Consider the following 12,022-nt stretch of genomic DNA (forward strand, 5'->3'; position numbering starts at 1 on the left):
GTTATCCCTCCACTTGGATTGGTGTTACTCTGGCTACTTGGACAATAGTCGAGGCAGGCCTTGGTGTGAGTACATCTGCCTGTGACAGGTGATGCCTATTGAAGCTTTTGCAGTTGATTGGCAAATCCCGTAGGCTATCTTATTAGGAGGAGGTGATACCTCCTTCCAGATGAGACATGTTTGTCTCTTCCCTGAGAGCCATTCGTACATCCCAATAGGCTGATATGTGACAGTAGTGGATTAATGCTGAAAAGGATACTACAAGAAGAAAAACGTCTACCTTCTGAAATTGGCATTTTCTAAATGGTAATTAAAAATCAGATTTGACCATTATGTTAGATTTTGAATAACTATTGATTTGGGTTCTTGAATCATGGTCTTAGCTACTTCCAAAATGAATTGATCCATTCTAAGTTGTTATAATGTAGCCCAGTGCTTTACTTTGGACGAGCCAGCCTTTTCACAATGACAATGACTTTGGAGATGTTTTTACTTCCTGGGCAAGTAAAACCTTCGCACACATTCCCTCATGTTTAAATACGATGCACCCTGCATTTTGGGTTTTTAGGGCCTACCATCAAATGAATTATAAGTGTTTAAAAGGAAGGTTTTTTGTGTCAGCTCAAATTTTCAGTTTTAAAATGCCTGCTCAGGATGCAGGGCAAGTGTGTAGACAAGCTTTACATTGTGACTTTAGAGTTCCAAAAAAGGGTCTGTGATCCACTGGTAACACTTAACCTACAGCCCACTGGTACTGAGCACCATAGACTAGGGACTTATAGGTAAGTTAAGTTTACCAAATAGGATTGCATACCAATTCATTATGGGTCAGAGCACATGCTTGTTCAGCAGGGTCCTTGTGTGCAGAGTCAAAAGAAACAACAGCATCAGCCAAAAACAAGGGGATGATCATACAAAAAGAGGCATTTGGTTACACCCGGGATTAAGGAAGGGCATTTCACACAAGAAAAAATGTTTTTGCAAGGAGAAAAAAAATCAAAGAAACCCACAAGAAATGCCTAATAACATTCAAAATAATAGGTCTAAAAGTGTGGGTCTGATACAACCTTCCAGGCACACTTCTGGGATTATTTCTCAACTGGAAAATTCTGAAAGTTTAATCAGGGGGAAATGAAAATCTCAGACCTTATTTTTACATTTTTTGGTCAGACACAATATGTTTTCATTGTTCCTAAAATACTCACCTTCTCCAATCATCAGGGAGCAATTGTAGTTTGTTAAATTGTTATCCAAGAATGAGAGTGAATTTCACACTCATAAAACATTGTCCGTTAAAGAATATGAATTCTTGTTCAATTTGACACTTTTTTACATGATGCCATTACATAACTGTGGTTTATTTACACTGTATTACCTCCTCTCCCTGAACCCTGTTGATAGTTGATAGAACTGACAGTGTTAAATCTAAAATAATAAATGCAAACCTTTTCCGCATCTAATTATCATACAGCTTAATGCATCAAGTAATATGAAAATATAAATGTCCATTGTTCTAACAACAAGGTTTTATATTCTCAGTCAGAAAAACTGGCAGCCTTAACCACAATGTTGATCTTGAATCAGTAGTCACGTTTGAATTTGATTTAATTATGTCAGAAAGAGAACAACCTATGGATCTTTGTAACTCTTCCATTTCTTATTGTATTGGTATTATTAAGCATTCCTATCATTTTCCCAAACTGAGCTGCTTGCATTTCAATAAATAGAAAACATTTGGATACTCATTAGAAATGTCCTGGAGCGGGGGGCGTGGTTTTCGGCGCCGTTCAAGATGGCCGCCTGAGGAATAGCTCCGCCGCACCTGCCTTTTCTTTAGCATTTTATTCCCACTATTATTGTGGCTGTGGGATCCTGTCAGCAGCGATATGCAGCGGAATGCCTGGAGCACAGGGTGAGACTGTTTTGGAGCTTCCAGCGCGTCCCGCTTAATATTATTTCACTAGCGTCTCCTCCGGCATCATTAACCGCCATTTTGAAGCTCTCCACAGCGCAAGCGAATATGTCGGCTTATGACGGAATTAGTGCGTAAAGACCGACACTGCTACTGAAGAATACCTTACATGTGGAGCACATAGCAGACCTGGTGAAGAATGCTGTGCAGTTCTATTTCCATATCTGTCCTGTGCTGTGTGTCAGTTCCCACTCTACTAAAGGCAGTGTAGTCATGAACAATATGAGTAGAATTCCATGGGAATGAGTACAGCTCGGTAATGCGCAAAAAGCAACACAGCCCTTCTGAATAGTATTTGTGCTGCCCCATGGAACACAGCCTGCTGAGCTGACAAGTGCCAGAGTTGTACGATAAATATAGCGCGCCCCATCTGACAAGTAGCAATGTTTTTGCATTAGAAATAGTGCAGTCGGGACAATGCTTTCGGCGCCGTTCAAGATGGCCGTCTGAGAGATTAGCTCTGCCGCAACGGCCTTTTCTTCAGCAATTTATTCCTGTTATTACTGTGCCTGTGGGATCCTGTCAGCAGCGATCTGCAGCGAAATGCCGGGGGCACAGGGTGAGACCGGTTTTGAGTTTCCAGCGCGTCACACTTAATGTTATTTCATTCGCGTTTCCTCCAGCGTCATTAGCCGCCATTTTGAAGCTCTCCACAGCGCGAGTCAATATGTCGGAATTTGGCAGAATTAGCACGTTTTGGAATAAGCTCTACATATGCTACCCCTCTGCTCATGCTGTTTTTCAGCCTCCTCAGCATTGACTGAGTTGCCCTTAATACTTTACAGGATGCTTTGCCAACTTTTTGGTTATACCATTAAGTTTTCCTCAACAATGACGCCATTGTAAGTACCTGTGCACTCGCTGTTTTCCAGCCATCAACTCAGGAGCCTCATGTATATTTCTTTGACGTACATTTCTGGCTTGACATCGCAAATTGCTACTGTATCTCCTCAGTGGACCTCTTCCTTCTGTGTGCTGCACCACAGATATCTGAGTTGCCTCTGACATTTTGTGTGTGACTGTTTGTTATTACCATCTGCCTTTCTTCCCTCAGGAATATCGTCATTTTAAACATCTACACCACTTGCGGATGCTATCTTCCAGGGGTGTGCTGCATTAGTCAATCTACGTCTACCAAAGCTTCTCCTCCTACTACATCGACCAAGCACTTAAAACATGATCCTCCATTTCCTGATAAATCATCCTCTACTATCTCTATGGAGTTAATTTTGGAGGAGTTTCGCGCTTTACATCCATTTGTAGAGGAGACTAGTAGTGATATGCAGCTCTTGAAGGAAAAATGGTCTTCCATGGACAGCAGACTTACCTCTGGGGAACAACAAGTTACGGAAATTCAAACCAATTCTCAACGTATCTCTGCTTTGGAAAAGTCTATCCAGACTCTTCAGCAACATACAGAAGATTTAGAAAACAGGGACAGGAGAAACAACCTTCGTATATATGGATTTCCTGAATCCCTGGAGAGTGATGAACCCGTGACTTTTTTCCACTGCTTTTCTTCCGAAATTACTAGATATGCCTCCTACTACTTCTCTTAGTATTCAGAGAGCTCACAGACTTGGTCCTTGTTCATCTACTTCATCAAAACCACGTGGAGTCATTATTCTCTTCTTGAAATGTACAGACTTACTTTCTGTCCTTTCTGCAGCAAGAGCCAAACGTCAAGTTTCCTGGCTTGGTCAGAGAGTGTTTATTTCTCAAGATATCTCATATGTTACTGCAACTCGACGAAAGGAATTCCTGAATCTTCGCGCTCCTTTGAGATCTCTTGGTGCTAGATACGGCTTATTCCATCCATGCACCTTCAAGGTTACTCATCAGAATCGTACTTGGACTTTTTTGGATCCTAATGAACTTAAGAACTTCATTCATATTCAGTCTAACAGCAGCATGGACACCTCTACTCCTCCTACAGGCTAATTGGTTTGACATTTATCTTTGTTTGTTTTCCTGTTTCTTCTTACAGTTTTCCTGTTGGTGTTTCCTTTTAGATTTAATATAAGACATTTTTGAACACTCTGTTATATATGTTTATTTGTTGTTTCCATTGTATTGCTCTCTCCTAATGTTGTTTTCTTCTTATTATTTGTCTTCAGATATTCCAATGCAAAGTTGTGTCCCTTGATCCCTTAATTTGTGTGGCTCCTATCCCTTGGCTTCCTATTTGTGTCCTGGTGTGGTTGGACTCCTGTTCTTCGGGTGGTTCATCTTATTGAGTGTCGCCATTATCTCATCTCTCCTTTTGTTTTTCCCCTTCAGGTATGTTCACTTCAGTCATCCTTTTGGATATGTACTGTCTTTTCTCTTCCTTCATCTTTTTTCTCCCTTGCTCTTTCCCCTTCCTTTGCTTTCCTTCAACCTTATCCTTCTCCTGATGTTGCATGCAATCCCTCTTTATCCATCCCAATTCTCCTTTTTTCTTTTATGCACTGTCTCTTCTTCTACTTTCTTTTTTCCTTCCCTCCTTTCTTTCCTTTCCTTTCCCATTCTCTTTTTTCTTCGATCCTATTTTCTTTTTTCTGGCTTCTTGTTGTTTTCTCTTTTCGGCTTTATGATGTTTACATACTTTTTTGCAAATTTTAATGTTATTATATTTTTATTGTTTGCAAATTTAGAGTTATCTCATGGAATGTAAAAGGTTTTGTTAACCCCATTAAACGCCAGAGAGTACTTTCTCATTTATCCTCCAATACCCCTGATATTGCTCTTTTACAGGAGACTCACCTTAATGATCTTGAATCTCTTAAGTTAAAAAGAAATTGGGTGGGTACAGTTTTATTTTCTCCCTCTTCCAATAAAAAAATGGAGTTGCTATTTTAATTCATAAAAAATTTAAATGTAAGGTATTATTGGAAGAAAAAGATTCGGAAGGGAGATGGATTTTGGTTAAATTACTAAATCTCTTTCTCTAACTGTTTTTAATATTTATGGTCCTACTCAACCTGATTGTTTGTTTTGGCCTTTAATTACAAGCAAGTGTATACAACACAAAGATGACTTTTTTCTTTTAGGAGGAGACTGTAATCAGATTATAGATCCATTCCTTGATCGCAAATCCACTGTTCGCTTCATCCTCCACAAACCTCACAAGCAATTCTTGAACACTATACTTCAAACACATCTTTCTGACTCTTGGAGACTCACGCATCCAGACACTCTGGGTTATTCATTTTTCTCACACCCTCATGCTTCTTCCTCTAGATTAGACTATATTTTTCCCTCTCACTCTCTCACTCAAAATATCTTATCTTCCTCTATTCAACCTATTGTTATTTTGGATCATGCTCCCATTATAACTGATATTGATCTACTTCCTTCTCTTCCCAAGCCCTCTCGCTGGCGCTTTAATTCTGCACTTCTCACTGTCCCTATTTTCTCCTCTTCATTTCAAACTTTTACTAATGATTTCTTTCAAACTAACTCTACTCCCAGCACTCCTCCTTATATACTCTGGGATTCTTTTAAAGCTACTGCGAGAGGATTTATTATTGATTTTTTCTCTAGGAAAAAGAAACAATTCTATAATATCTTCTCTCGCATATATGAAAATATTAGAACATTAATTCTATACCTCTTCCAATAACTGTATGTCCCCAGAACTTTTGCGTGTGAAGATCTCTTTCAACAAGTTTACCACAGATAATACCTCCTCAATTCTTCTTCGTAGTAGTGCGCATTATTATGGGAGTCATAACAAATCTGGGAAACTTTTAGCTAACTACGTTAAATCTCGTAAGGAGAGTACTTCCATCTTTTCCTCTGACAATGTTCTTCTCCATTCAGATAAACATATTCTTGAACAATTCAAACTTTTCTATCAACAGCTTTACACTTCAGAATCCCCTCCTACTTCTTCTTTGATTCACTCTTACTTTAAAAAGTTACCTAAACCCTCTACATCTCACATAATTGTTCAACCCTAGACCTTGATATTTCCCTTCATGAACTTTCTACGACTCTTTCTTCCCTTACTAAGGGTAAAACTCCTGGTCCTGATAGCTTCCCGGTGGAGTTTTATTTGCATTTTTCTGACCTTTTATTACCTAACCTTTTATTGCTTTTTCAATCCTTTTCTTCCTCTGGTACAGCTGCAGGTACCTTTCAAGATGCCGCCATCTGTCTTATTCCGAAGGAAGGTTGTGACCCATTTCGCTAGTCATTGTTGATTATAAACTTTTTGCTAAATTACTTGCCTTGCGTTTGGATTCTTTCATGCCCCATCTTATTGGAAAGGAACAATGTGGTTTTATTAAAGGGAGGCTCACTTCTGATAATTCTCGTCTTTTTCTGAACGTTTTAAATAAAGCCCCCTCTCTTTCCATACCTTTGGCTGCTATATCTGTTGATGCTGAAAAAGCTTTTGACAGAGTAGATTGGTCTTTTTTATTTGCTTCACTTAAGTGGCATGGTTTCGGCTCCAAATGTATTTCTCTTATTTCTTTATTATACTCTTCTTCCAAAGCTTCTGTTCTTGTGAATGGCCAACTCTCTTCTTTCACTCTTCAAAGAGGAGTTCGTCAAGGTTGCCCTCTCTCCCCACTTCTTTTTGTTCAGGCCCTTGAACCTTTTTTGTCCTCCCTTTGACAGAATAGTTCCATTTCCGGTTTTCCCTATGGTGACCATCAAATAAAACTTTCTGCATATGCCAATGACATCCTCTTGTTTATTTCAGACCCTGAATCATCTATCTCTCCTTTGTTATCTGAATTTGAAGCATTCTCCCTTGTTTCTGGTTATAAGATCAACACAGATAAAAGAGAAATTCTCCCTCTAACTAAGTTTTGTCTCCCTCATTTCTTTTCTTCCACTGGTTTTGCCTGGAATAACACTAAGATCAAATATGTTGGTATCTGGTTCTACAATTCTATTTCCTCCTCCGTTAAATTAAACATTTCTGCTGTTCTTTCTCGAATTGATCAGTTATTTTCTTTTTGGAACCCTCTTTTTCTTTCTTGGTGGTGTCGACTTGATTCCATTAAGATGATGATCGCTCCTATTCTTATTTATACTCTCTCTATGTTGCCTGTACATATTCCTGCCCTGTATTTCAAACATATTGATTCCTCTATCTCAAAATTTCTCTGGAAAAATAAAGAAAATAGAATTTCTCTTCTTCGCAGACCTAAATCGAATGGTGGTGTTAATTTCCCAGACTCGCGCCTATATTACAAATCCTTTTCTTTCCGTCAAGCTTCACGTTGGCTTTCATCAGAATCTTCCCCCTTCTCTCCTCTTTGGCTATGTATTGAACACTCCTTTTTATCGCCATTTTCTTTTGAGGAGATAGTGCGTTTCTCCTCTAAGTCCCCTTATGATTCGCTTCCCTTTTTTAAGCATACTTCCTCTCTTTTTAAATCTTTATTCTTGTTGTCGCTTATCTCGCGCGAATCCTTTCTACATTTACCCATCTGGTATAAATCACTTATTCTTTTACACAATAGGCCTATTTGTTGGACCTCTTGGAGACTTAAGGGTATTATATGGATCCGCCAGCTCTTTGATGGTGTATCATCTTGCTCCTTTCCCCATTTTCAACTTCAATTTCATTGTCCTCGTTCTTGATTAATATTATTCTCTTCCTTCCTCAACTTCCCTTACTACCCCTCCTCATCTTCTTGTACTACTCTCTACTCTTCCTAAAGCGTCTCTTATTTATAAATTCTTTTCTTCTCCTAATCCGGACTGTCTCAAGTCCAAATTGGAACTTTCCTGGGAAACAGATCTGGGATGCACTTGGCCCATTTCCCTTTGGGATAAGCTCTGGTCCAAATCCTTGAAGATTTCCCGATCTGCATCTCTATCACAGACTTTATCTTTCTCCTCTTTCCCTTTCTCGTTTCAAATCTTCCTCTGATTCTAACTGTGGACTTGTAAATCACCTAATGCTGATCTTCTACATATGTTATTTTTCTGTCCTACGGTTTCTACTTTTTGGAAACAAGTTTGGTCTTACATTTTCCATGTTTTCTCACTTTCCATCCCATACTCACTCCCTCTTATTTTTCTCGGTAGTCTCTCAGATTCTCTAACTTTTACCCCACACTCACAGGGTCTCTTTGATCTTATGCTTGCCCTTGCATTTCAACATATCTCTTCTAACTGGAAATCCCTTACAAATGTTTCCATACAACATTGGTAGAACTCTTTATGTCATTTTCATAGACTTGATGTCTCCTTCACTTCCTCCTGTAAACCACCTCGTAATGTTGACCTGTATTGGTTGCCTCTTACCACATACCTAGATCATTTAGCTCAAAAGAAACCTGTCCTTATCAATTCGGAAAATTTTAAACCCGTTGAATGAATTTACTCTCTCCTTCTTGTGTATTTCAATACTGTTTGACAGCTTTTCTTTATTGCAATGTTTTGCATATATTATAAATTTTTTTGATTATTGCTTGTACTATTTCTTCCTTTGCCGTTACCTTCTATAGAATTGTTTTGTTATAGTATATTTTCTCCGACTCCCTCCACTTCGCCCTTCCCTTTCCCCTTCAAAATATCATAAAATGCTTTTAGTTTCTTAGTTTGACATCAGCAATGTTGTGACTTTCATTTGACTATATGCTTTCTACTCTCCTTTGCTGGTGTCAATTGTTATCATTATTATTCTTAATAAAGCTTTTTTTTCAAACATAAAAAAAAAAGATATGTCCTGGAGCACAGGATGGTAATTGCACGTTTTGGGGTTAAGAATTATGGGTGTGTAAAATTATCAGGGATTCTAAGTTGAACCTTACGAATCCTGTCATAATGGCTCAGATTTCCCTGGTAGTTCCACATTCTCCCTGAAGATAACCCCACAGAGGGGCCTGTTTTCACCAGAAAAAAACACTAGGGTGTACATAGCAGGTCCATGTTAAGGTCCCAGCCTCGTATTTTCTGATAGGGCCAATAACAGACCTGTTAGAAGTTAATTTGGGAATGATTGACCACACATAATGATGGCCTAGCTGCACTGAACAAAACTATAGGTTTTATCAAAACTGACTCAAATTATGGCAGCACATCAAATTGCAGGCAGGAGCATTGCTTTGGACAAGAGTAAGCTGTAAAAACTTAAGAAGATTTGGCTTTATTCTTGTCACCAGATCGCCTGCCCATTAAGTACTGCTTGGAGTTCATCTCTGGCCTTAATAGGAGGATATAACATTTAGGTACAAATATACAAAATAACAGTGCAGAGCTAGATGACAAGATGGCAAAAATCTCCATGGCCACCATGTACTTGCCTTTAGTGCTTAAGTAGGTAGGTATAAATGACAACCATACGCTGAGGAAGGCAAGCATGCTGAATGTAATAAATTTAGCCTCATTAAAGCTATCAGGAAGTTGTCTTGCCAGAAATGCTACTATAAAGCTGATGGAAGCCAGAAGCCCCAGATATCCCAGCATGCACCAGAAAGCAATGGAAGACCCCTCGTTACATTCAATTATTATCTTTCCAGGTTCAGTATGGGTGTTAAACTCTGAGAAAGGAGGAGAGACACATAACCATGAGATGCACAGACACACCTGAAGGAGTAAACAGACACTGATGACCTTGTACACTAACTGTTGCCTGCCCCATCGATTGATATCACTGTTTGGTCTGGTTGCTTTAAAAGCAATAACTACCATGATTGTCTTAGCTAATACACAGGAAATGCAAAAAGAAAAAATTATTCCAAAGATTGCTTGACGGAGGAGACACTTCACATGGGTGGGATAACCTATAAAACTCAAGGCACACAGAAAACAAAGTGAGAGACACAAGAGCAGCAGGTAGCTGATGGACCGGTTGTTGGCTTTTACTATAGGTGTCTTTCTGTGATAGTGAAAGAGTCCCAAGATGGCAATAGGGACTGTTGATAAGAAGATGCTGATTGATGCCAGGACAACTCCTAGAGAATCCTGGAAGGAAAGGAATTCCTTGATCTTAGGGATGCATTGGTCTTGTCTGCTATTAGGCCACTTGTCCCATTGGCAGTGAAAGCAGCTTGCAGAATCTGAGGCACAATACAAGAAAGAACAAAGTAAAACAGAGCATATGTGTACTGATTGGTGATAATAGCAATTCTTTACATTTCATCCTATATATTTCCATATCATTCAAGCTGGTTTCAAATGCAGATCAATTGAAATTTATGTAGCAACAGGAGTTGAGGTTTGGCCATCAAAATGAATTTGCATAGTTAACAAAACCTTTATTGTCAATATATATCACATAATCTAGGATTTATTTTCAGTTGAGCATTGCCATATTTAGAAAATGCCCTATTTCAAAAGGGTCTGATGCTGATATCCTTTATTGAGCTCTCTCTAAACAGTTTGTAGAAGATTGGAATACAATTTACTGCTCCTTATAATAGCCCTTTGATTTATTCATTATAATTTGGAGACAGGCTTGTCTTTGGCCTCTTACTGTTCAGCTGTTTAGCCCAACTTTATTGGTAAATTAAGGCTGGCCAATCTGTACTTCAAAATATAATAAAACAATCTCTCTAGAAATGTTGACTCAAGGTGGCCACAGGAAGAGATGTTTAATCTACTTAAAGTGTCACATCACCAGGTTGCTGCCCCCTTCAGTTACAGAACCCCATCAGAAGGATGCAGCTCAGCACTTCTGAATGTAAGTCCTTCATTCTAATTCTACAAGCCAGGGTTGATTGTCCCATTGTCATGTTGGATTCCCTGAAGGTATCAGAATAAATTCGTAGAAGGCTTACAATCAATCTGGCTTTGATCCACAATCTATTTTAACAAGTGCACACCTAAAATTATTGTTGAATTACTGGAATAATGCCAGATCATCACATCACACAGAATAGCATCAAACACACAGTACTACTAGACAACTCACATAAAAGAGAGAAAATATATCCATGTATACCTAAACATACTCCATGGCATCTTCCTTGTACTTCCCCCTTTTGCTCCCTTTTAGTTAATGTGTGCAAACTTAAGTTCTAATAGGAGCTCTCCATGCAAACTTTTTCTTTGTGAGATTCTTTTTAATTTACAGAAAATCTAGCTGTCTGGTGTGCAATATTTCCGCATTGCAGCACTTACTTCATTAATCCTCATAAGGTGCTATCTTTCACAGGAAAAGAAGTTGTATATCTCTATAGGTGATCACCTGCAAGCTACTGTCCCATTCGGCTACACAACCGATCTGAAGGATGCAGCTGAGCAGTACTGTTTGACCTCCAGAGTTCTAATTTCACAAGCATACTTGCTGCAAGAGATGCACAAAGAACTGTCTCCTTAGCAAGCTTAATAAAGTTAATCTTTCAAAAAATATTATCCTCATTATATCCATCATAAAAAGGGTTTGCTATCAGACTTAATGTCTCTGTATAACTATTTAAAAAGTCACTCTTGTAATGAGTGATAGGTTATCCGACATCCCCAATGTGCTTGTGCCATCTCAGAAGATTTTGAAACTTGGGATTGCAGTGAACTGGTTGTTGCCTTGGGGGGTATGGTATTGTGTGAAAAACCAGGACCTATTTGCAGTGTCCACCAACCTTTTTCCCTCATTTTTACAAATAGATGCTGGTTTTCTGACTCTGATTGTTCCATGGGCTCTGCTACCCAGACTCATGGTCTATGTTCCTATTAAAAGTAGATGGTGATTAGGAATAATTACAATTTGTTCTTACAACCTAACTGTAAGTCCTTAGTATATTGTAGGGCATTTAGATTTAGAGGCCCAGTAGATGTAATGCACTTAATTGTGCACTGTGTGGTTCCTGCTGTCCTTATAATAGGCAGCCCTGCCTTGCAAACTACTTTTAAAGATAAATTATATGCAATTTCTACTTAGGAATAAAGATACTTAATTGGTGCTACAGGGACGGCCCCGGACTCTTGGAAGACAGCCAAAATGATGTTCTTTTTAAAAAAAATAAACCACCTGTGGAGTGTGGGTCTTATCGACCTATATCTCTGATAAATGCCGACGCTAAAGCTTATTCTAAACTCTTAGCAATGCGAATAACCCCTCTCAAGCCACAACTTGTAAATGATCAACAGCATGGCTTTGTT

At 38.8% G+C, this 12,022-nt stretch overlaps 1 protein-coding gene across 1 annotated transcript in view; it reads right to left on the reverse strand.

The window, feature by feature from the left end:
- Positions 1 to 9,052: 9,052 nt before the first annotated feature.
- The window catches only part of LOC144797907 (extracellular calcium-sensing receptor-like), an 87,237-nt gene continuing 84,267 nt past the window's right edge, over positions 9,053 to 12,022 (reverse strand). Inside the window, exon 7 of the mRNA XM_078668708.1 lies at positions 9,053 to 9,981. Within this exon, the coding sequence (XP_078524834.1) occupies positions 9,053 to 9,981 (929 nt within the window). The remainder of the gene's footprint in view (positions 9,982 to 12,022) is intronic.

This window comes from Lissotriton helveticus, chromosome 12 (assembly GCF_964261635.1).
Source record: "Lissotriton helveticus chromosome 12, aLisHel1.1, whole genome shotgun sequence".
NCBI lineage: Eukaryota > Metazoa > Chordata > Amphibia > Caudata > Salamandridae > Lissotriton > Lissotriton helveticus.